Raw genomic sequence first — 22,955 nt, 5'->3', positions numbered from 1 at the left:
CCAAACTGGCACTGTTTTCTGGTGACTGTGAATCGAGTAGAGCTTTAATGGGCAAAATACTTCAACCTTTGCTATATGAAAACTTTTCAAAACTGCCTCTCAACTGTAATCTATAGCATACACCTAGTATTCAAACAACACCGGAAATGCAACTTTACATCTCAACCACACATACTATAAAGTTCAACCCCTCCCTCCCTTCCACATTTAACGTAATAGATAAAAAAAAAGTCTCTACCCTTGAATGATGCTTTAGCTAGATTTCTGGAAAAAAGTTATTTTGCTACAGTCTCAAAAGTGGGGCACAGCATATTCTAAAAATGGCTTAAGAATGTCCATTTGTTGGTAAATCCTGGCTCTTCCATGAAGTACATTCTGTTTTGGAACAATACACCACAACAGACTTTTTCCTTAAATGTTTGAGAATCATAGGAACTTTATAGATACAAACACCTGTCTCAGTTCAAAGAAGACTCTGGGTTTACCAATATTCTTCCCAGTTATTGTAATATTTTTGGAGCGGAGTCTTTCAGCATTTTCATGTCCCTGGCATCTGAAAACAATGTTCCCCACTACAGTTCAGTAGAAGTTTTAGACCCAAAACTTGGCTCTTGCAGTAGCATTATTTTAGCAGTCTTCTAGAATATACTGTTTTGTGATGTGTCCCTGTGGAGCATCTTGGAAACTTGGAGGCATTTAGTTGGAAAGTCCAAAGACAGTGTTCCTCGAGTCCATGAAAAGTCATATATGTATATTCTTGTAAGTTTCACAAATAACTGGAATTTCAGACCCTTCGTTGTTCTTACCAGCCATTTGTTTTTGGGGCTTGGTATTTGCCTACAATGCTCTTGACTCCGTGGCCAGATGGCTGAGTTGCACAAGAGAAATGGGAAATGAGCAGCTTCAGTCAGATGGTCTCCATTTTTCTCTTTCTCTGTCTTGCAAGTGGAGGATATGGCATGAGTCATTACTGCACTGCAACTGCTTGTCAAGATTGGGGTGGAACTGCAGTTGGTGACATGAGTATTCAAGAGGCAACTAGTTGTAGGACTTGGTCAAAAGTATGAGCACGTCTGCAATTATAGCCATTGTTGGCTTACTTTTCTAGAAACAGTGGGAATGGATGACCTCATAAAGTGACATTATTTGATGTTTTATGTGGATGGGATCCCCACGCCCATGGCATTTCAACCGTTAAAGGGGAAAATGGAGTAAAAGGTTGTTGAGGTCTGAACTGCTCCAGTAGCGTAGAAGGATAAAGCCCTGACTATGGCCCAGGTGATCCGGGTTCGATTAGTGGCTCGAGTGACTGAATGAGAAGCAGGGAGTTGATTGGTGTGCCCGTTCTGGGTGGGAGCACATTGATGACTCTTTCTAAGGGGAGGCATGGCCCAAAGTGAGGAGTTGCTGTTATATGTAGTTGATAACCATCGGTGGAAGAGAAATGATGGGTAGGGCATATAAAAGATCCCTGGATGGAAACACAGAGATGGCTGAACCCCAGGATGCCCTTATGATCTACACCTGACCCCCAACAATACTGATGTAGTCCAGTGAGGTAGGATGATGGCTTGTAGTCCTAGTGTGGATGTTGGGTGTACTGGGGGCGAGGCGGATGGGATGAAATCCAGTGGGACAAAAAGACTGTTTGGGGTGTACTGGCTTCAGGGAAATTGATAAAAAAGAAATGTCTCACAGAGTTGGTAAAGCTTTATATGTACATTTGCCTGGTAACTATGTAAGTATATCAATCTTTTATGGACTTTTTTCAGTTAGAATTTGTGGTGGTATTTATAGTGTCTGGAGAGATTACAGAGAATGGGTAAAATCATACAGGAGTTTGGATACATTATTCTGTTCTTTACCCAGGCAAGTGGCAGTGGATCTTTAACATCCACCAAAACTACAACCAACACAGATGGGGTTCTAGTATGTGTCATCCAAAGTATGTTATTTAAGAGGTATGGCAACCCTAACATAATAAATACCAAACGTATAGTAGAGCATTAACTGATATGAGAATAAAGCCCACGACCTTCTTTCTTCCTTTTGACATGGAAAGTGGATGTACAGCCCACTGAGCTAGGGACATTCATTGCTTCAATTTGTCATAACCGAACAAAAATTAATTATAGCTGGCAAAGGAAATTAACTCATGCTGCAGGATCCAGAAGGCTTGTATAAATCCCTACGTCACAAGATGGGTTGCCAACTGGCTCACTGACAGAACCCACACTGTAAATGTTGCAGACTCCAAATCTGACTTCAAGGCAGTGACAAATGGAGTGCCACAGGGTTCCGTCCTGGGACCTCCCCTGTTTGGTATCTACTTCTCTGAACTACAGGCTAACACAGAAGGCCTCTGGCTGACGAAGTTCACAGATGACTGCAAACTAGGAGCCATAGTCAAGTCCCCAAATGATGTGGACATTCTACTGAAGGGCCTCATTGAGACAGATGCCTGGTGTCAGAGCCATGGCCTCCAGCTCAGTGCCAAAAAGTGCAGTGTTATCCCCTTTAGTAAAAACTCTGTACCCATGAACTACCACATAGGCAGCAATCTACTTAACACCGAATGCATGATAAGAGACCTTGGGACCCAGGTAGACAGTAGTCTCTCCTTTGATAGTCACATAGCCACAGTAGTCAGGAAGTCCTTCTACGTGGCACACCTCATCATAAAAGGGTTCTCATCCAGGAAAAAAGAGGTCATTGTTCCCCTTTACTCGTCACTCATTAGACCCATTATAGAGTACAATGCCCCATTTGGAATGTATCTCACAAGACATCTGCAGCAGCTGGAAAGGCCACAGAAGTACCTCACAAAGAGGATTATTGGCCTCAAACAAATGCCCTACACTGACCGCCTCAAAAAACTCCAGCTTTACTTCGTAGCATATCGCCTACTCCGAGGTGATCTCTGCCTAACATATAAAGCTATGTCAAACCCAGAGCTGTTGGACATGCTACACCTAAAGAAATCCCAATCCCTCCAAGCTACACGCTCTAGGGACTTAAACCTTGTCACCACAATAAACAGGACACGCTGGAGGGATAGATCCCTGTCCCAGCGACTTCCTATACTCTGGAACAAGCTACCCATCTATGTCAAGCAAAGTTCTTCATTAGCACTCTTAAAGAAAAATCTTGATGAGTGGATGGGAAATAGGAAATACACCCCGGGGATCACTTCTGTGTCTCTGCTGGACAGTGGCACAGGAAAATAACTTTCTTGGGTCGCGTAAGCTATGGTACCTTGCGGGCTAGGCTTAAGTAGGCCCTTGGGCCGATAGCCTAGTACCTACCTATGACCTTTATTATTTTTTGGCATTTATTATTAACAAATAATGTTTATGGAACATTGTTTCGCATTTTTTTGTGAAATACTGTGTTTGACATTGCAGAATATCATTGTGCAAAAATTCACATTTTTCTAAGCATCTTAAATGTTCAGAACCAGAAACGGCTCCTTGCAAAAGACACTGAAATTTCATATTGTCACTTTTCCGCACATGAGATGATAAATGTCATGCGTTTGCGTGTTTAGAGAAATTTAATTCCAAGATTTCTATGCCTTTACTCAAATTGTAAATATGAAAAATGTTCAAAAATACCGAAATGATTACAGCAGTGAGCTAAACATTGACAGCATGCCAAAATGTTCATCATATTCACACAGGAATTTCTTAGAGAGCTCTCAATGTTTTTGAATCTTCCATCAAAGTTATGCCCTGCCACATCAGCGGCTGAAGTGTTACTTTTTAATTTTCAAGGATTTTTTGTGGCAAATAAATCTCCTTTATATTTTTTTAAGTGTGCGAATTTTGCATGATCTCTCTCTCTCTAAATATGGATTGCATGGCAGGCACTGTTGGTTTGTTCAGCTTATGATGCAGTACATAGGTTCATAGGTTCATACTAGGCTATCTGCCCAAGGGCATTTATAAGCCTAGCCCATAGTTATGTGGCTTTCGCCACCCCTTTAGTTTGAATAAAAACTATGCCTATCATTTTTCTGTGCCTCTGTCAAGCAGTGACACTGAAGTAATCCCTGGGGTATATCTGCGATCTCCCATCCATTGGTCAAGATTCCTCTTGAACAAGGCCAGCGAGGTGCTCTGCCTCACATGTACCGGGATTTTGTTCCACAGCATAGGGAGTCTCTGGGTGATGAATCTGTCCCTCCAGCACGTTCTATTTATAACCGTGTCAAGGTTTAAGTCTCCCGCCCTTGTGGTTCTGAGGGATCTAGATTTTTGAGGTGAAGCATATTCATCAAATCTGGGTTTGACATGGCCTTATATGTCAGGCACAGGTCACCTCTGAGCAAGCGGTATGAGACTGAATAAAGCTGGAGTTCTTTCAGTCGGGCAGCATAAGACATATTTTTGAGACCCTTTATCCTTTTGGTGAGGAACTTTTGGGGCCTTTCAAGCTGCATCAGGTGTCTGGTCAGATACATTCGAGCGGGCATTGTACTCAATCATAGGTCTAATGAGTGATGAGTACAGGGGACGATGACCTCCCTTGATCTAGATGTGAATCCCTTCATGATCAGGTGGGCGATATAGAAGGTTTTCCTAACTACTTTAGCAACATGAGTGTCACAAGACTACTGTCAACTTGGGTCCCCAGATCCCTGATGACTTTTTCTGTGCTCAGTGGATTGTCACCTATATGGTAGCTAGGGGTAACCTTGTTTTTCCCGAAGGGTATGACTATGCATTTTTTGGCGTTTAACTTCAGGCCATGGCTCTGGCACCAGTTATCCGTTTCTGTGAGGCCCGTCTGGAGGATATCTGTGTCAGATGTGTTTTCGACTATGGCCCAGTTTGCAGTCATCTGCAAACTTTGTCAGCCATAACCCTCCTGTGTTTGCTTGTACTTCAGAAAAGTAGATGCCGAACAAGAGTGGACCCAGGACTGAGCCCTGTGGGACACCACTTGTGACAGGCTTTGAGTCTGACATGGCTCCAGCAACTCTGACCCTGTGGGTTCTGTCGCTTAGCCAGTTTGCAACCCATCTTGTGATGTATGGGTTTACATTCAAGCTGATGAGTTTTTCGATGATACCTGAGTGGGGTATTGTGTCGAAGGCCTTTGCTAGGTCGAGGTAGGCTGTATGGACTGCCTTTCCTCATCAATGGCCTTGGTGACTGTCTCGAAAAAGTCAACCAAGTTTAAGAGGCAGGATCTGCCTTTGACAAAGCCAAACTGGGTTGGATCCAAAGTCTGCAAGTTCCCTATGTCTTTATTTATGAGTTCCATTATGATCCTCTCCATGGCTTTGCAGATAAGGCTTGTCAAGCTAATGGGGCGGTAATTTCCAGGGTCTGTGGAGGCACCGCCCTTATGAAGTGGGACCACAGTCGCCGTGCGCCACTCCTTGGGTACGTATCCTGAGGTGAGGCTAAGATTAAACAGCTGTCCTAACTGTGGGTTTAATTCCTCGTTGAGTTCATGAAGCACACAGCCGGGGACACCATCCGGTCCCATGGATGCTGTGTTTTGCCTTAGTGAGGGCAGTTCTCACCTGGGCGTTGGAGATGTTTGGGGGCTACAATCCTCTGGAATAGATATCTCTCCTTTTGGGGAGGGGGGAGAAGTTTGCACTGAACCTGTCAGCCAGTATGTTAGCAATGTGTGTAGGTTCAGTAATTTTCACATCATTTTGAACTAATTCTGAGCATATCTGGGAGTTTCCTCCTAGGTTTCTAACATAGCTAAAGAAGGCCTTATGATTGTCTTTAGAGTCCTTGGCGATTTTTCTCTCAAAATTTGCCTTGGATGATTTTATGAGAGCTCTTAGTTTTTACTTATAATGATCAAAGGTGTCTTACCTTTCAAGGATTTTGCTCTATCTTGTAGTAGCTTCCTCCTTTTGTTGTAGAGCTTGTTTATGGCTGGGGTCCACCAGACTGGACGCTTGCCTTTGGTACAGAGAGTCTTAGTTTTGTTTGGGATTGCCTGATCCATGCAGTCCTGTAGGTGCTGGTAGAAGGCATTTGTAAGTGATTCAGCGGTTTGAGTAATGTTTACCACTGGCTCAGGGGCCTTAAAGGAGACCACACTAGTTTTTAGAAGTGTGAAATCGGCTTTTGAGAAGTTTTTCACTGTGGTCTTTTTTGTTTCAGGTGGGGGCGGGATGAGGACCGTGGGGGCGGGATGAGGACCTCCAGCGAGATTAGTTTATGATCTGATCTCACCAGTGAGGGGTATACTTCCGGTGTTGAACATTTTGATCCCATGTTCGTGATGATGAGATCAAGTATGTTTTCACCTCTTGTGGGGATGGTGACTAGTTGTTCCATGGCATTTGAGTTTATGAACTCCAGGAATCTTTGGGTTAGAGTGTTCGGGCTTGAGTAGTTTTCCCAGTCTATATTAGGGTAGTTGAAGTCACCTAGTATGATGGTGTTTGGAGATACATTTATCCCCTCCAATGTTTTCAGGAAGGCCATGTGAGGTTCCTGAGTTTGAGAGGGTGGCCTGTAACATGCTACAAATTGCAGAGCAGTCTTGCCTATGGTTAATTGCACCTGGATGGTCTCAGATGCATCGTGCGTTGCCACCAACCTTGAGGTGTGGGTGTCCTTTATGAATATGGACACCCCCCCTCCTTTCTTGGTGTTGTCCGGATTTTGGGGCGGGCATTATGATATGAGGTGAAACCTGTTAGTGCTGGGGTGCTCTCAGGAGCCTTGAACCAGGTTTCTGTCACAGCACAGACATCGATGTTCTCCATATTGAGAAGGGCCTCGAGTCGTGCATCTTGAGATTGAGACTTCTGGCATTGAGCAGCATTACCCTTAGTTTTTTCCTTTTTGGTGTTCTAGGGTGGTAGGTTTAGAATTTGAGCCTTGCCTAAAAAGGCACTATGGGGTGGCAAGAGCCTTTGCCAATATCCGAAGCCCAGGGGTGACAGGTGCAAGCCGTCCCTTGCGAAGCAGCGTGGCTTGTCCAGCATGTCATCCCAGGCAGACAGACATTGGATCCCCTTTGAATGACACCAGAATTTAAGCCAATTATTAAAGCTGATCATCTTATCACTGTATTGTGGCATCATTCTAGGTGAAGGTAGGATACTGCTCAAGGTCAGGGTCATACCTGCCTGGGCTACATAATCAGAGAGCTCCTCGGCGTCCCTTTTCATGTAGTCCAAGGAGTGCGTCTCAGGTCGTTGACACCAGCGTGGACAATGACTGAGTCGTACTTGTACCTGCTGTTGAGAGACCTGAGTGCTTGCGTTATGTGGCGGATTCTAGCGCCCGACAGGCAGCTTACTGTGACCTTCTCCTTACTCAGTCTGGTGAGCGGGACGTCAGTGTGTCTGACTATGGAATCACCAATGACAAGTGTGTCTGGCATTTTGTTTGGCCTTAAGGGCTGTGACTGTTTGACACTCTGACTGTGTGGTCTATGTGTTGCATGTGTTGGGTCGTGAGGTGGTAGTTGTTTGGGTGTCTGCTTTGGTGGCCTCTGCTGTTTTGGTAAATTTTTGACCAGAGCCTCCAGTATGTCTTTGTGTGAGTATGTGTATGATTTGAAGTTGTGATGGTACCATGTGTGACTGGGTATGTATTGTGTGTGGTTGCCTTCTCCTCCTGTCTGGTCTTGCCAGTCCTATGTTGAGAGAGCTCAGCCTCCAGTTTGGCCGTATAGTTGCATCTCTCGCATGTATTTGTGTTTTGTGGGAGAAGGAGAGGATTGTCTGTGTACATGAGGCAATTGTAACATTGCCTCAATATTCCCAGGTTCACCAGTTGAGCTGGAGAGGACACTAGCAACTGATCCCTCGACATACTAGAAGTAGTAGATAAAGAACTTTCAAAGGACTCCGGGGGAGTGGGTTTTGGGCTGGTGGGGTACTATCTATAATAAGAGTGCTTTATCAAGGTGCAAGTACTGTAGGAGTAAGTGCTAGGCTTTACAGATAGAGAATAGTCTACTTGGGAATCAAGTAGAGATGAACTTTTCAGTTATAGGATATGCTGGTTAGATCAGCAGTACAGTTTAGCGTGTTTTATAGCAGGGGGCTGAAGGGAGCTAGGAATTGGCCCAAAACGACCAATGGACTACTAGTTTCTGGCTGAAACTTCACCAAATCGGACAAAAGGCGCTCAGTGCTTCCCACTCCCACTGGTAAGCAAAGAAACTTCCCTCCTTCCTAATAAGGCAATGGATCAGTAACAGGAACTAAAAACAAAGCCCAGGGATCAGCAACTCTGAAACTGGACTACTCTAGTTCAGTAAAGTGGGAAAACAAGAGATTTTTTTGTTTTATTACAGAGATAAGGAAAAAAACAGACAGTAAATGCTATAAATGCTGTAAATGGGCTAGCGCACTTTAGTGTGTAGCCTACAGAAACAATTTGCAACAATTAGTAACTTAAAGTGCAATAAACAGTGTAAAATGCAGAAATCACTTAAAGTAGCAGTAAAACAGGCGAAATGCAGTCGCTAGCTTAATAACAGTGGGAAAGCCACAAAAAATACTTATATCTGGTAGAAAGTCACTCTTTTAGCTCTCTGCTTCTTGGATCACTCTGCAGGCCACCACGAGGATCTGTGCAGAGTTGGTACAAGCTGGAAAACACGTGTTTAGCGTGTTTTATAGCAGGGGGCTGAAAGGAGCTAGGAATTGGCCCAAAACGACCAATAGACTACTAGTTTCTGGCTGAAACTTCACCAATTCGGACAAAAAGGCTGCTCAGTGCTTCCCACTCCCACTGGTAAGCAAAGAAACATCTTACAATATTCTTAGTAAGCACTCAAGCTGCACACTTACTGGCAGCAGCATTTTGTTCATTCAGCTAAGGACTTTCATGTGAGACTTCTGCATTTGCCACTCAGTTGTTGATATAGTAAGAAAAATATAGAAATTATGACAATGTAAATATTTAGTACATAAACTATAATTACATTTTTTTAACAGAGGCCAAGGATCAGTGGAGTTATAGTACCTATCACGTAATCTTTAAGATTAAACTTGTATGTAAAATGGTTTTAGAATTACATAGTATAAATATGAATAACCAAGTTAGAAGTGAACCAAAGAGCAACAAATGTACATGCTTCCTTTAATGTATTGAGTACATGCATGTGTATAAATATGTATGTGTATTTTCTCTGAGGCTGCAGGATTGCATTTGAAACTGCAACAGGTGCTTAGTCTTAAGCGTGTCACTGACTATTTACTGCCTTGTCTTTTAACAGAAACAGGATACTGGCCAGGTTTTGTTGGATATGGTCTACAGCCACTTGGGAGTGATGGAGAAAGAATACTTTGGTTTGTTGTACACTGAAGAGTCTGTCACTTCTCCCGTAAGTTCTTTTTAAATGTCTATTTAAGATAAAACAAGACTGCACATCTATTAGAAATATATGTAATATATGTTTTGTCTTTAAAACAGAGATGGCTGGAAGCTGGTAAACTGATCAGAAAACAGCTAAAAGGTAAGTGCGATAAGAATTTTAAGTTCAGCCAGTGCTGTTCTACTGTCAGTCAAATTTAATGTGAAAAAGCAGTGTTACTTTTTATTTGTTCTATTTTAATTAATGTGTATATGTATGTATTTATTTATTAACTAGGTAGGTGGAGTGGTTATGGGACACTTTTCAGCTATGACCTGAGCAGAGGTAATGATGACAGTTGGCAGAAGAAACAGATGCCTAACAAACATGTCCACGACAATTTTTCGGTTTGTTTGTATTTTGTTTATATTTGTTTACTGGTGTAGGTTCTTTACCTCTGTGGACTTTTTTCAGACTCATCCCAGGGACAGTGATAGCTTAAGTAAATGCAGAGTTCAGTAAGACAACATATTTGGATTCATGGCAGTTTATACTGCTAGAAGAAAGCTAACCCAAGAACATTAAAATTAATGTTTGAAAAAGTATGCATATTCCACTTACAGTATATATACATTCTGTTGATGGTGTTATCCAGTAACTCGTATTTAAATGTCATAGGCTTGGATACAGAGTAGAGACAGACACATCATTCAGATCTTTTTACCTATTATCTTGGAAGCTGTTACAGGTGTAAATTTATTTTACTAATTCAAATTGTCTTTGAAAGTGAGATGCTTCCTGCAGTTTTTAATTTCCTGAGATTTCCTGTTCTTGGTGGTGAAAAACATTTCCCCAGGTATAGTGTTGAAGGTTGGCCCAATAACTGGTATGCTGTTGAAAGTTCACCAAGTAAGTGTGAGAGCTTCTTCATTGACCAATATTTAGTATTTTATTGCTGTAGTGAAGCGTTTGGCAGCAAGGGTTGAGTAGTAATTGGAGAGTATTGTTTTGTAGGTTAATGTAGAGTGTAGTTGTGGCACCTGCCGGTAGTCATGTTTCCCATGTCAGGGAGAGGCAGCCATGCTGTTACTGTGTAGCTTAATAAAACCTGCATACGTATGTACAGAGTTCGGTGTTAACATGGGGAATGTGTACTCCAGTTTTAGAAGACATACTTTCACACCAGTGGCTGTCCTAGCTCCACATGTGAGCAGGCTGTCTGTTTATAAGCTAGCTGTAATTTGGACAGCACAATATGAATGATGTATTTAGTTTGATGAGTTAATGTTAGTTGCTAAGTAATCTACACACCAGACTGTCTCCTTGCTGAAGAAACTGCTAGCCCTTGTTGGTATATATTACAGCTTTGAGCTAACTTTTACCAAAGTTCCAAATAGCTTTATTGTTCCTTCACAAAGAAATGGGGCTGTCTTTAGTTGACTGATTTGTGCAGGGCATACTGCTATGCACTGAAGTCATTGTACACACTCATCCTTCACCCCCTGACCCTATCACAAAATGCAAAACTCTTCTTAACAAGCATATTGTAATCATTGATGACCTTAACCTTAACTTGCATGTCCCTCTCAGGAATGATGTATCTGAAATTCTTGTCATCATGAAACTTCTAACTAGTAGCTGAACCGACCAGACCTAATCTCAAAGCAAATTGCCACTCACTCGTCGGCATAATTCTAACCTACCACCCTTCCAAAATCTCTCTCTTCACCCACCAACTATGCTTCAGGGGTGAAATGTAGTTACACCGACTTCAAAAAAAACACCAAAAATAAGGCTACAAAGGAGGTTGATCCACACCACAATGTTTATTTAGCGCTTTTGTCCCATATTGACCAATCCATGTTGTCTAGTTTTAGTCTAATAAAACAAAATGTATGTTTCACTGCAAGTGCAGAAAGGGCACCCTGGTGGGGTAATCTAAATAGTTGGTAGCCCTGGTTGGATAATGGTGTTCAAGGCAAAGAAACTTGTCAATGAAGCATCATATTTTATTAGATAAAAAAAAGTGAGTGGCAATTTGCTTTGAGGTTAGGTCTGGTTGGTTCAGCTACTAGTTGGAAGTTTCATGATAAACAAGATGTAAAGTAAACTGTTTTGAAAACTGTTCAGCACAAGTTATTGCACAGCATGAACATATCATAGTTTACTGTGTTAGTCTGTTGAGCACTATATATTGCACTGTTTTAGAGATTTTATAGTATTATTTTATCATTTACCCCCCTTGCTTTCTGCTGCATATTTTTGGCTCTACTGCTGTATATCCCTGTCCTCTCAAATGGACTAGGGTCACTGATAGCATGCTGCTGAATGAATGTTTTGTTCTATTTAATGGAGCCTGTATTGCCTAACTTGTCTTGTTCATAGCATAATATCTGCTGCTTTCCATTGTTAATCCCCTAAACCTAATCTTTCTCTACATACTTACTCCAGCCTCATCTAACCATAGCCTCTCTCTACTACTGTGCTTTGTTACACCCTTCCTTCTTCTCTAAACATCCCTTACCTGCTACCTTTCCCCTCTACATCTGCAATATTAACTAACTCAGTGTTGTCTCCCTCTCCTGTACAGTAATCCATCCTGGGTGCTCCCTCCCGGCTTTAAACGCAAAAGGAATACGTCTGGCCATCACCTAAAGTCACCCTGAATTGGCCAGCTTGCCTGGTACTTAGAAAAATACTACTGAGAAGACCCCCCCAACAAGATTGTGTAAATATATGTTGCTTAACACTAATTAAATGTAGACCTGATGTACTATCTATAGAGTTAGTCTGCCCTCCCGTGTGCGCGTTCTAGCAGCCCACTGCAGACCGTTTGCCCTCTCCCCCTCCTGTTATCACTACCCCAGAATATATTTAAACTTAAGACTGGTCCAACTATCCCTGCTGTTTGCTGTCTCCTTCTACCATTAGGTGGCAGCATCTACCAATATAAATCGTAGATATTCTTTATAAGCCCAACACGTTTTATTTTTTCACAAACAGTTGGTTATGAGTTAATATCCTTACACTGTAAATATCCCCCCCCCCCCCCCCGCTAAACCACCCTCTGTAATGGCAGCCTTCATTTTCTGGCTGAAAATATTTAGCCCATACCGAACAACTGCAGCCTTTAAACTGCTCTTTGCTGATACTTTTTCTGCCATACTCACTGCTAGTGTTCTTTCCCACTCCGTTCGCCCTACGGGCTCATTCCACTCCCCTACCCTGTCCCCAATTCCCACTCGCCCCCAGTACTCCTAGCTTTATTCCTATCTTACCTCACCCTCTCAACCTAATTACCCAGTACCAGCTCCCCCCCTCATCACTCCTCACACCTACAGCCATCCTTCTTAAACTCTATAATCTGTACTCCACCCAATAATTATAGTCCCGTCCTTTTTCCTTAAATCTCTAGAATACCTCCATCACTTTTTAAACTCTTTCTTCTTCATAGCCTTCTCTATTTTTGCTAACCACTCATACCACTCTCTCTTTGCTCCAACGTGCTCTCCTCAGGTTATCACACCCTCCAGTCCCCCAGCCTCCACTCTATGTTCCTACTTTCCTTATACTATACTACCTCATATTTCACCTATGCTTGTCCAATACCACCTACAAAGACAACTACCATACAAACCCACCTTCTCCCTCACTCTTACTCCCATTTCCAGATTATCTCCTCTTCTCTCATTCAGCCCAACCCACTGCAACTATTTCACCCTAAACTCTTCTCCTCTAAATTCAAGACACTGTCACCTGCTTCAGTCTACAATCTACCAAAATTCATGCCTGGCAGACCAATATGGCTAAAGGATATCTCCTTCAACAACCTAGTCCAAGCTGGTGATATCCATCCTAACCCTGGTCCTACATCCTTTAACAACACTCTTCCCTTACCCTCTTCATCCTATCTCAACACTCTAAAGATTTTTACAATTAATGCACAAAGTCTAAACAACAAAGTACACCAATTTCAAGCTTGGTTAAGCCATAAACCAACCAGATGTCTTGGCCATCTCCGAAACCTAGCTCAAACCCTTTATCTCCAACTCTGAGATTCTGCCCCCAGGATTTCATTGTCTTAGAAATGACCGACTAAATAAAAAAGATGGAGGCACTGCCCTAGTCTACTGCAACCTTCTTATTTTAATTCCCCTCCAAATTCCAATTCCAGAACACTGAACTAACTGCTGGAATTCTAAAACTAAATAAGCATAAAAGTATCTGTATCATTGCCCTATATATCTCACCTGGTAACAATATCTCTACACACGTTCCCGGCAATATTTCATCTTCCTTCCTAAAATGTGCTGCTGATGGTATTGCTCTCCCAATCAGCATCATTATTAACCGATCCATAAAAGAATCATATGTCCCCAAACTCTGGCGCTCAGCTTATATTCTTCCTCTTCATAAAGGAGGCAAAAATACCAGCATCTCAAACTTTTGCCCCATTGCTTTGCTCTCACCAATCTCCAAAATCCTAGACAAATGCATCCAACTCCAACTTATGCCTTTCCTGACCCAAAACAATCTTCTCACTTCTACCCAGCATGGCTTCCGTCCAGGCCATTGCACAATAACCGCTCTACTCTCTTTCTTAGAAACTGTCAATCAAGCCCGAGATTCAGGACACTTAGTTTCTACTGTTTTACTCGATCTGTCTAAAGCCTTTGATACTGTTTCCCACAAGCGCCTTCTCTGTCATCTCTCAAACCTTAATCTCTCACATAATGCTTTATCCTGGTTCTCCAGCTATCTGTCAGACAGATCACAGGCAGTCAAATGGAAGGACTCCATCTCTTCCTTCCTACCTACCCCAACTGGCATACCACAGGGATCCATCCTTGGGCCAATGCTTTTTAACATCTTCATCAATAACTTTCACACCCTTATTCCTGATGCTAAAATCATTCAATACGCAGACGATTCAACCGTAGTCTGCTCTGCCTCAAACCTCTCTGAATTGCTGACTAAAACCCAAACTGCCTTCTCAACAACTGAAAACTGGATGCACCAAAACCACCTCTCTCAATGCAAATAAATCAAAGATTCTACTATTCCCTCCCACAAAGACCCTCTCCTATGATAAAAACAACTTCAAAGTCTATAGTCAAACCAACTCACCTATAGAAGTGGCCCCTTCTGCGAAACTACTTGGCATTACTTTAGATGAACTCCAAGTTTGATATATTCAACAAAATGTAAAGAAAACCCACCAAACGCTAGGTATGCTGTATAGGAATAATCGCTTTCTCTCCAGTTCTACCAGGCAAACTCTGGCCTCGACTTATCTTCTTCCATCCTTATTATACGGAGCCCCTCTCCTAACCAACCTGTCCTCCTCTGTCACCTCTAAACTAGAAAACTGCTACAACAAAATCTCTAAATTTGCCTCTGAATCTAAAAATACTACCCATCACTGCCTTAACCCTACAATCCCTAAATTGGCTTGAACTCCCAGACTGCCTAGACAATCTCCAACTCACTACTGCATATAGACTCATATTTCACCCAACAAAATGTCCCGCTCTAACTAACATCCTTCCCCCTTATACACCCAACAGAGCTCTCAGATCTGAAAATCAGAACTTAATTACTATCCATAAACCTAAACGTCCTGCTGGCCAACTTCTCCTATCTTTCTCACTAGGCAAAAAATGGAATTCCCTTCCCTCCACACTGAGAACCATACCAAGCTCAGAAAACATCAAAACCCAACTATTCAAACACCTGTCCACTAAATGGAAGTGTACCTGCCTTTACTCAACCTAATCAAAGGGGGATGTTCTTCATCTCACATTGCTGCAGTCCTTACACTTGGGTAGTCCGCTGTCCTCGATCGGCCCGAATATCAAAGTATTAGGCTGACGTCGGTCAAGGCGCTTAAGACTGACATCAGGACGTCAGGGTACAAATGCGCATGACCGACGTCATATCCTCAGTCTTTTTTGCCGCATGGTCCGATGCAGAAGCAGCGTTGCAAGTGCCGTTCGGCGTTCTGAAATTTTTCGAATTCGGAGTTTCAGACCGAGTCAAAGTTGGCTAAGTACCCGTTGGGAATATTTTAGTTTTTCTTGCCTCAGTGGTTTACGGATGTCAGAAAAAGTGAATAACTGTATTTCTTGTGGGAAACAGATACCGCATAGAGATTATCATACTTTGTGTATTCCTTGTTTGGGGCCAGAGCACGACGTTGTTGGGTGTCGCTTTTGTGCTAGGTTCAATAAGCGCACTATTGCGAAGGTTAGATTGTGCCAGGTTGGTCTTGAGCGGTGCAATTATAATATGCCGTCGGATGCTCCGGCGCCGCTTCTTCGAAGAAGCGCAAAGACAAAGCAGCTAAACCCAGGCAAGAAGAGTCGTCCGTGCGGACGCCGGTTCTTTAGAGGCGTCAGTGGAACCGGTGGTTCCGCCGGAGGCTTCTCTGGAGTCCCAGGGGGAGCCTTTGATATTGCAGGATGTGACCTCTCAGGAGGCAGGTCAGGCTGAAGGGGCTTCTCAGGTTACTGTACTCCCCTCCCTTCCTAGGGTGGTTAGGCCCTCTCCTTCTGTTTCCAAGGGTTCTCCCAGAGGCAGGCCAGGTTTAGCTTCTGTTGGTGTCACTCCTAGTTCATCAGGATCTGTGCCCAAGAAGCACATGCTTAAAATGGCAGAAGATTTAATTACTTTGATTAGAGGTTCTTTGCCCCCTCCTGATAAGAGGCCTAGGGTGGAACCAGAGTTGGGGAGTTTTGAGCAGGCTTCAGATGTTTCAGAGTCTTGACTGAAGACTTGCAGGAGTATTCTCCTTATTCTGATTCTGATGTGGATGATTCTACTCCTTCTGCTTCTCCTCCAGAGGATTTTTCTTGTTCAGACACTCTTCATTCCATGAGGGAGCATTTTAAGTGGCAAGGTCAGGACTTGTCTGATTCCAGGACAAGGCCTAGCGAACTTTTGCTTTTACCCCAGCATAGGCCTTTGGCTATACCACCTGTTCTGGATGTTGTGGAAGATGTGTTTGCAGAGGCTTCACTTAATCCTGATTCTTTGCCTCCTGCTCCTGTTAAACCGGACAGGTATTACAGGGTGCCTGAAGCTCATAAATATCTTTATAAGAGTCCTAGGGCGGACCCAGAAACTGTTAGTCAGGGACCTAAGGGCGTCAAGGCCTCTGTTGTAAAAAATCCGGTTCCTCCAGATAAAGAGGCCAGAGCTTTGGATAGATGGGGAAAGAAAGTCTATACTTCTTCCACCTTAGCTATGAGGGCTTTGAATTGCCAGTTTCACATGTTGAAATATCAAAACTATCTTCTGTCTCAGTTGAAGTCTAAGGTAGATGCTCTGGCGGAAGGCATTGAATGTAAAGAATTACAAGATTTGGTACATGTTTCTGAACAGGTGGGTAAGCATTCTTTACAATGTGGTTTTGATGCTGTACAGGCCTCGTCTAGGGTGGCTGCCACTGGGTCAGTTCTTCGCAGGCACGCCTGGCTGAGGGATCAGAATTTATCTGACCATGTTAAGACAAGGATTTTAGATGCTCCTTTACAGTCTGATGTGTTGTTTGGTTCGCCTGTGGAGGCAGTCTTAAAGAAAATGGAAGACCAGGCTAAGTCTATGCAGGCTGTTAAAGATTTTTTGCAAGTTCAGCCTCCGAAGTTTAGTAGGAATTGGCCTGCTATAAGGGGTGGACGTACCCTTCTTATGATTCACAGTCTAGGGGAAGATCTAGACGTGGTAGGGGCAGAGCTCAGGGCTCTTTCAGACCTAGAACAGGGAGTTCACCTGCACAGTCTTCGGGTGAGGGCAGGGGCCAGTCCTTTCGTAAACAGGCCCAATGACCTACCTTTTCAGCTGCCAGAGCCTTCTTGTCTGGCAGCGCCTTTGGGAGGAAGGTTGGCACTCTTCAAAGAAAATTGGAGTTTAATTACCCAGGACAAATGAGTATTGGATATCATACACCAAGGTTACAAGTTTTATTTCCATACCTTGCCTCCTTTCAAAGGCATGCCAGACGTTCCTCCTCAGCAAAGAATAGAGGCTCACAAACAAATTTCTCTGCTGCTTCAAATAGGGGCCATACAGCCGGTTCCTCTGCCAGAAGTGGGCCTAGGATTTTATTCTCGCCTGTTCCTAGTACCAAAGAAGGGGAACACGTGGAGACCAATTTTGGATTTATCTATCCTCAACACTTATCTGGACATTCCCAAGTTCAAAATGTTGACGTTGCAACAGCTTTTACCTCTACTGGGCAAAGACCACTGGATGGTGACTCTGGATCTCAAGGAGGCTTACCTTCATGTTCCTATCAGGCTAAGTTGCAGGAAGTATCTGCGTTTTCGAGCTGGGACTTCTCATTATCAGTTCTCTGCATTGCCCTTTGGCTTATCTACTGCGCCCAGAGTGTTCACGAAGGTTTTGGCTCCAGTGATAGCTTTCTTCAGGCTAAAAGGAATACAGATCTATCCTTATTTGGACGATTGCCTGATTCTGGCCCAAGGAAAGGACGAACTTCTTCAACATTTGCAATATGTGATAGCAGTGCTAAGATGCCTGGGGTATTCTGTGAACGAAATAAAGTCCAGTCTAGTACCCTCTCAGGACATGTGCTTTCTGGGTGTGAGACTGAATACAGCATCCCAGATGGCCTTTTTGACCCCGGACAAACAAAAGAATCTTTCTCTTTACTTCCATCTATTGTCTCATCAGTCCAGGCTGACTGCAAGAACAGTCCTTCAAGCCTTGGGGTTCATGGCATCTTGTATTCTGGTGCTTCCCAATGCCAAACTGCATATGAGGAAGCTACAATGGTATCTCAAAAATGTATGGACACAGCACTGCCAAGATATGGACACTGTCATTCAGATTATACCTTGCATTCAAAAGGAATTTTTGTGGTGGGCTCAGGAATGTCACCTAAACAAGGGACTCTCTGTGACCCGGCCAGAGGCGAAGTCAGATTCTAACGACAGATGCCTCAGACAAAGCTTGGGAGCTCATCTAAATGGAAAGTGGATACAAGACACGTGGCCTGCCAGACTACAACATCTACATATCAACTTAAAGGAGATGTTAGCAGTCCAATTTGCATTAATGGCTTTCAAGGATTTACTTCTTCCAGGGCAGGTGTTGGTTCTAACAGACAACACAACTGTCATGTGGTACATCAACAAGCAAGGGGGAACACATTCTTATCCTCTATGCAGACAAGCAATGATTTTGTGGGAGACTGCTCTCAGTTTACAGCTAAATCTTCAGGCAAGGTTTCTGCCGGGAGCACAGAACTCCTTAGCAGATGTGTTGAGCAGACGAATTATGGATCCCCACGAGTGGAAATTGGATCCTCATGTATTTCGGAAATTGACAGTGTCATGGGGAACTCCAGACATAGATCTGTTCGCTTCTCCACTAAACTACCAGCTGCCAAAGTTTTGCACAAAAAGGTTTCATCCCACAGCTTGGAAAGTGGATGCTCTTTCTTTCAATTGGAGCAATCTTCATGTGTATGCCTTTCCACCTCTGCCTCTCCTCCCAAAGGTACTCCTAAAGGTCAGGCAGGACAAGCCAAAGATGATTTTAATAGCTCCAGATTGGCCTCGACAGCACTGGTACCCATTACTGAGAAGTCTGGTACGGGAGCCACCATGGCCTTTGCCTTCGATTCCACACCTGCTGTCTCAGGAGAACAGTCATTTGCTCAATGTCAAACTTCACTCTCTTCACCTAACAGCCTGGCATATTCTGTTTTAAACCCTGGAGGGTCTCAGCTTCCACAGCAAGTTTTGAATGTTATTTTGGAGGCCAGAAGGCCTAGTACAAGGAAAGTGTACGAGATAAATGGAAGAGATTTTTATTTTGGAGTGCAGCAAAGGAATTTGATGTTTCTAAGCCTAATTTAAGTGTGGCTCTTCAATATCTTGCTGAGTTACTGGACAAAGGTTTGTCCTTCTCTTCTATTAAGGTTCATGCTGCAGCAATTTCTGCTCACTATGACTGTGACCCACCATTGTTTTCTCATCCTTTGTTTAAGCAATTCCTTAGAGGGGCAAAGAATATAAGACCCCCATGTAGAGCTCCTACTCCTGCTTGGGATCTCAATTTTGTGTTGGAGAAACTCACTCTACAACCTTTTCAGCCTGCAGCTACTGCCGAGTTGAAATATTTATCATGGAAGACTGCTTTTTTGTTGGCCATTACCTCTGCGAGAAGGGTTTCTGAATTACAGGCCCTTATGGCGGTTGAGCCTTTCTTAATTTTCCATAAGGATAGGGTATCTTTACGTACTAATCCTTCCTTTATGCCTAAAGTGGTTTCTAGTGTGGCTTTAAACCAAACTATTCATTTGCCTACTTTTTATGCAAACCCCCAAAATAAAGGGGAAAAGATTTTGCATACCTTGGATATACACAGGCAGTTGCGATACTATTTAAGCAGAACTAAAGGGTTCAGGCAGTCTCAGCAGTTATTTGTTTCATTTGCTTTGGGTTCTCAGGGCAAGCCTGTGTCAAAACAAACTATTTCAAGTGGATTGGGTTTTGTATTGCTTTCTGTTATTCCCATCATGGTAAGGAGATTCCAGCTGGGATTAGGCCTCATTCCACTAGGGCTACTGCCACTTCTACAGCTTTTTTAAGGGGGGTGGCTACTAAAGATATTTTGGAGGCAGCTACTTGGAGTTCAGTGCATACTTTCTCTAAGCATTACCACCTTCCACTTTACTCTAAATCTAGGGCTGGTTTTGCCACTGCAATTTTACAGGGCATTTTGGCAGCTCCTACTGCTTTATAGTTTTGCCATCCTCCCTTACCTCTGCTTTGGGATTCTACCCAAGTGTAAGGACTGCAGCAATGTGAGATGAAGAACATAGTACAGTTTTGTACCTACCATAAATGTAGATGTTCGAAGATCCACATTGCTGCAGTCCAATTTACCCTCCCTCCTTCCCCTCTGTAGTTAGAGGCGGTGGTGTGGTTTGGGTTGTGAATATTGTGGATATTGTATATATTGTACATATGATTAGTGCAAGGGTGGACGGTTGTTTTTTGCTGTCTTTTGGTTTTGACCTTTCTGTTTAGAGTCTTCTGATATCTGGGGCAAGAAAAGACTGAGGATATGACGTCGGTCATGCGCATTTGTACCCTGACGTCCTGATGTCAGTCTTAAGCGCCTTGACCGACGTCAGCCTAATACTTTGATATTCGGGCCGATCGAGGACAGCGGACTACCCAAGTGTAAGGACTGCAGCAATGTGGATCTTCGAACATCTACATTTATGGTAGGTACAAAACTGTACTTTCTCTCTGGTTCCCAAGCTCTACAACTCTCATAATTATCTTCCTATGAGCCTATCTAAGCTCTCAACAATTTCTATAGCTTGTCTGTAAGCTCTCATCAAATCCTACAGCTACCCTCACACAGCTCAACCTTGTAAATATTGTAAATTGCATTCTACTGTTGATGTGTGTACGTAAAGCGTATTTACATTTTCTTAAAATGTTTGTATGTAAACTGTTTCCACATCTAACACACATCTGTTTTTTTCCTCAAATGAAACTGTATGATCCCTACCTTCATGCTTAATGAATTTAAATAATGCATGATATTGAATGCATTTATGAGTAACTATTCTACATAATATTATCTTTAATATTAACTATCAGTTGTATCTAAATTGTATAATGCATCTTGGAGCTTTTCTCCCTGGGCCTCCACTGAAAATGGGTCAGTTCGTCCCAATGTACTTCTGGTAATCAAACTGCAAATAAAATGAAATAAATAAACCGGCACCACAATACTCGGTACGTAAACAGTAGGATATTTATTATAGCTTGCTAGTACTAGACTTTCACCAGTACAGTACACTTCTACCAGACAACTCTGTTGTGAAGTAAGTAACATCTCTGGGAGAGCTCCTCCACATGAAATTTTCCTCACAAGGACTTGCTACCTGTCATGCTGACATCCTCGCACCTTTTGACTTAATAAAAGAATACTTCAACCTCCCCTCCATACTCAACATTGCTTCTGTTCCTTCTCAAATAGAGCCCATCTCCCCGAGTACCTTCCTCCTTTCTACTTGACTAAAATTACTGCCAAGCGACTTAGTCAGTAATTGAACAAATCACACTTCCCTCTGGACCAGATAACTTGTGCCTTTGATTCCTTCATCACTGTAGAGACTACATAGTCACCCCTCCCAGAAAACATATCTTTAACCTTGGCCTCACAACTAATATAATGACCACAATCTGAAAGTCAGCCTTTGTCACTAGCCACTGCTGGCCCACTTCTGTACTTCCTATCCTTGGCAGAATACTTGAAAAACTAATTTGTTACCAGTTTACCTCATAGTTAAAGGAATGTCATTTGCTTTCCAACAGACAATATTTCTGGAAAGGAAGGAGTACTTTGACTACTCTCTGGACTCTAACGGACATACTCACCGACATGGATAAAGGAAGCCTTACTAGTGCCATTTTCATTGATCTGAGGTTTTGACATGGTGGACCGGTCAGTTTTACTAGCCCATTTCCTGGACATTGGCATCAATGCTAAATCCACATAGAGTTTAAAGATTTCTGAAGTAACAGATCCTTTACTCTGAAGATTGGACCTCCTCCGTATCACTGCCTACTCTCATTCAGGTGTATCACATGGATCAACACTTGCTCCAATATTCTTATTCCATTGTTATAAATAAATGAACTTTGGGTGAGCCAATGGGTTCAACTCCTCTTATCAGTGACTTGGGCATCTACAGAGTCAATCCAACTACAAACTGAACTTTTGAATCTAAACCACTTTCTCACTTCCAGAATACTATTACTTAATCCCACCCCCAAAAAAAAAATAATAATAAGGCTATGCTCTTTGGTACTAAGAAAAGATTTTCCAAAGTTTCCGGCTCTCTCAACAAGCTTTTTGACCAACCAGCACAGCAACCTTATTGACACCACCACTTAATTCACATACCTAAGCAGCTGGCATCTGTCTCGACCAGTCTCTTAACTTTCAGGAACTTATTCAAAAACTTTGATATGAGCTCAGCTGCCTTGCTTTCTGGGCTCAGACAATGTTTTAGTTCCTTTCATATTACCAGTTAGGACAGGCATTGTGAAGAGTGTCCTGTTCACACAGCTTGAATATGACTTCTGCTTGTTTGCCGTCTCTCAAGTTCCGTAGTGTTGATTTTTTTTTTTTATCTAATAAAATATGATGCTTCATTGACAAGCTTCCTTGCCTTGAACACCATTACTTTACTTTATCCAACCAGGGCTACCAACTATTTAGATTACCCCACCAGGGTGCCCTTTCTGCACTTGCAGTGAAACATACCACTGCCATCCCAGCCTACAACACAGTTTAGCCATGGAACAGTAGGTGCTTCTCTCCAGCCCCCGTGTACTAAACTTACATACCTGTATTTAGTGAAAAACTGTGGCAATCCTTTCCTCATTGAACATGCTAAGTTCAGACCCCACCTCAAATGGTACCTGTTTGAACAATACAAATATAGATGCCAGAACACAAAATATATCAATTGATCAGCATTCTGTGCACTAGGCTAAATTCCTTACACATTTTACGGCATTACTGTATTGGTTATTCTCGTGTTTCTGCTTCCTGTAAATATGCACACAGCTTCCCTTTCTTCTTACAACTCCCCCCTTTCTTAG

General features: G+C 42.8%; 1 protein-coding gene across 1 annotated transcript in view; it reads left to right on the top strand.

The window, feature by feature from the left end:
* Nucleotides 1-22,955, top strand: part of PTPN3 (protein tyrosine phosphatase non-receptor type 3) — a 2,272,168-nt gene that overhangs the window by 441,991 nt on the left and 1,807,222 nt on the right. Inside the window, exons 4-5 of the mRNA XM_044065075.1 lie at nucleotides 9,217-9,324; nucleotides 9,414-9,456. Of these exons, the coding sequence (XP_043921010.1) occupies nucleotides 9,217-9,324; nucleotides 9,414-9,456 (151 nt within the window). The remainder of the gene's footprint in view (nucleotides 1-9,216; nucleotides 9,325-9,413; nucleotides 9,457-22,955) is intronic.

This window comes from Protopterus annectens, chromosome 3.part0 (genome assembly GCF_019279795.1).
Source record: "Protopterus annectens isolate FY-2018-M chromosome 3.part0, PAN1.0, whole genome shotgun sequence".
NCBI classification, from domain to species: domain Eukaryota; kingdom Metazoa; phylum Chordata; order Ceratodontiformes; family Protopteridae; genus Protopterus; species Protopterus annectens.
Note: the sequence above shows the minus strand (reverse complement) of the source record. Positions and strands in the feature narration are given on the sequence as shown.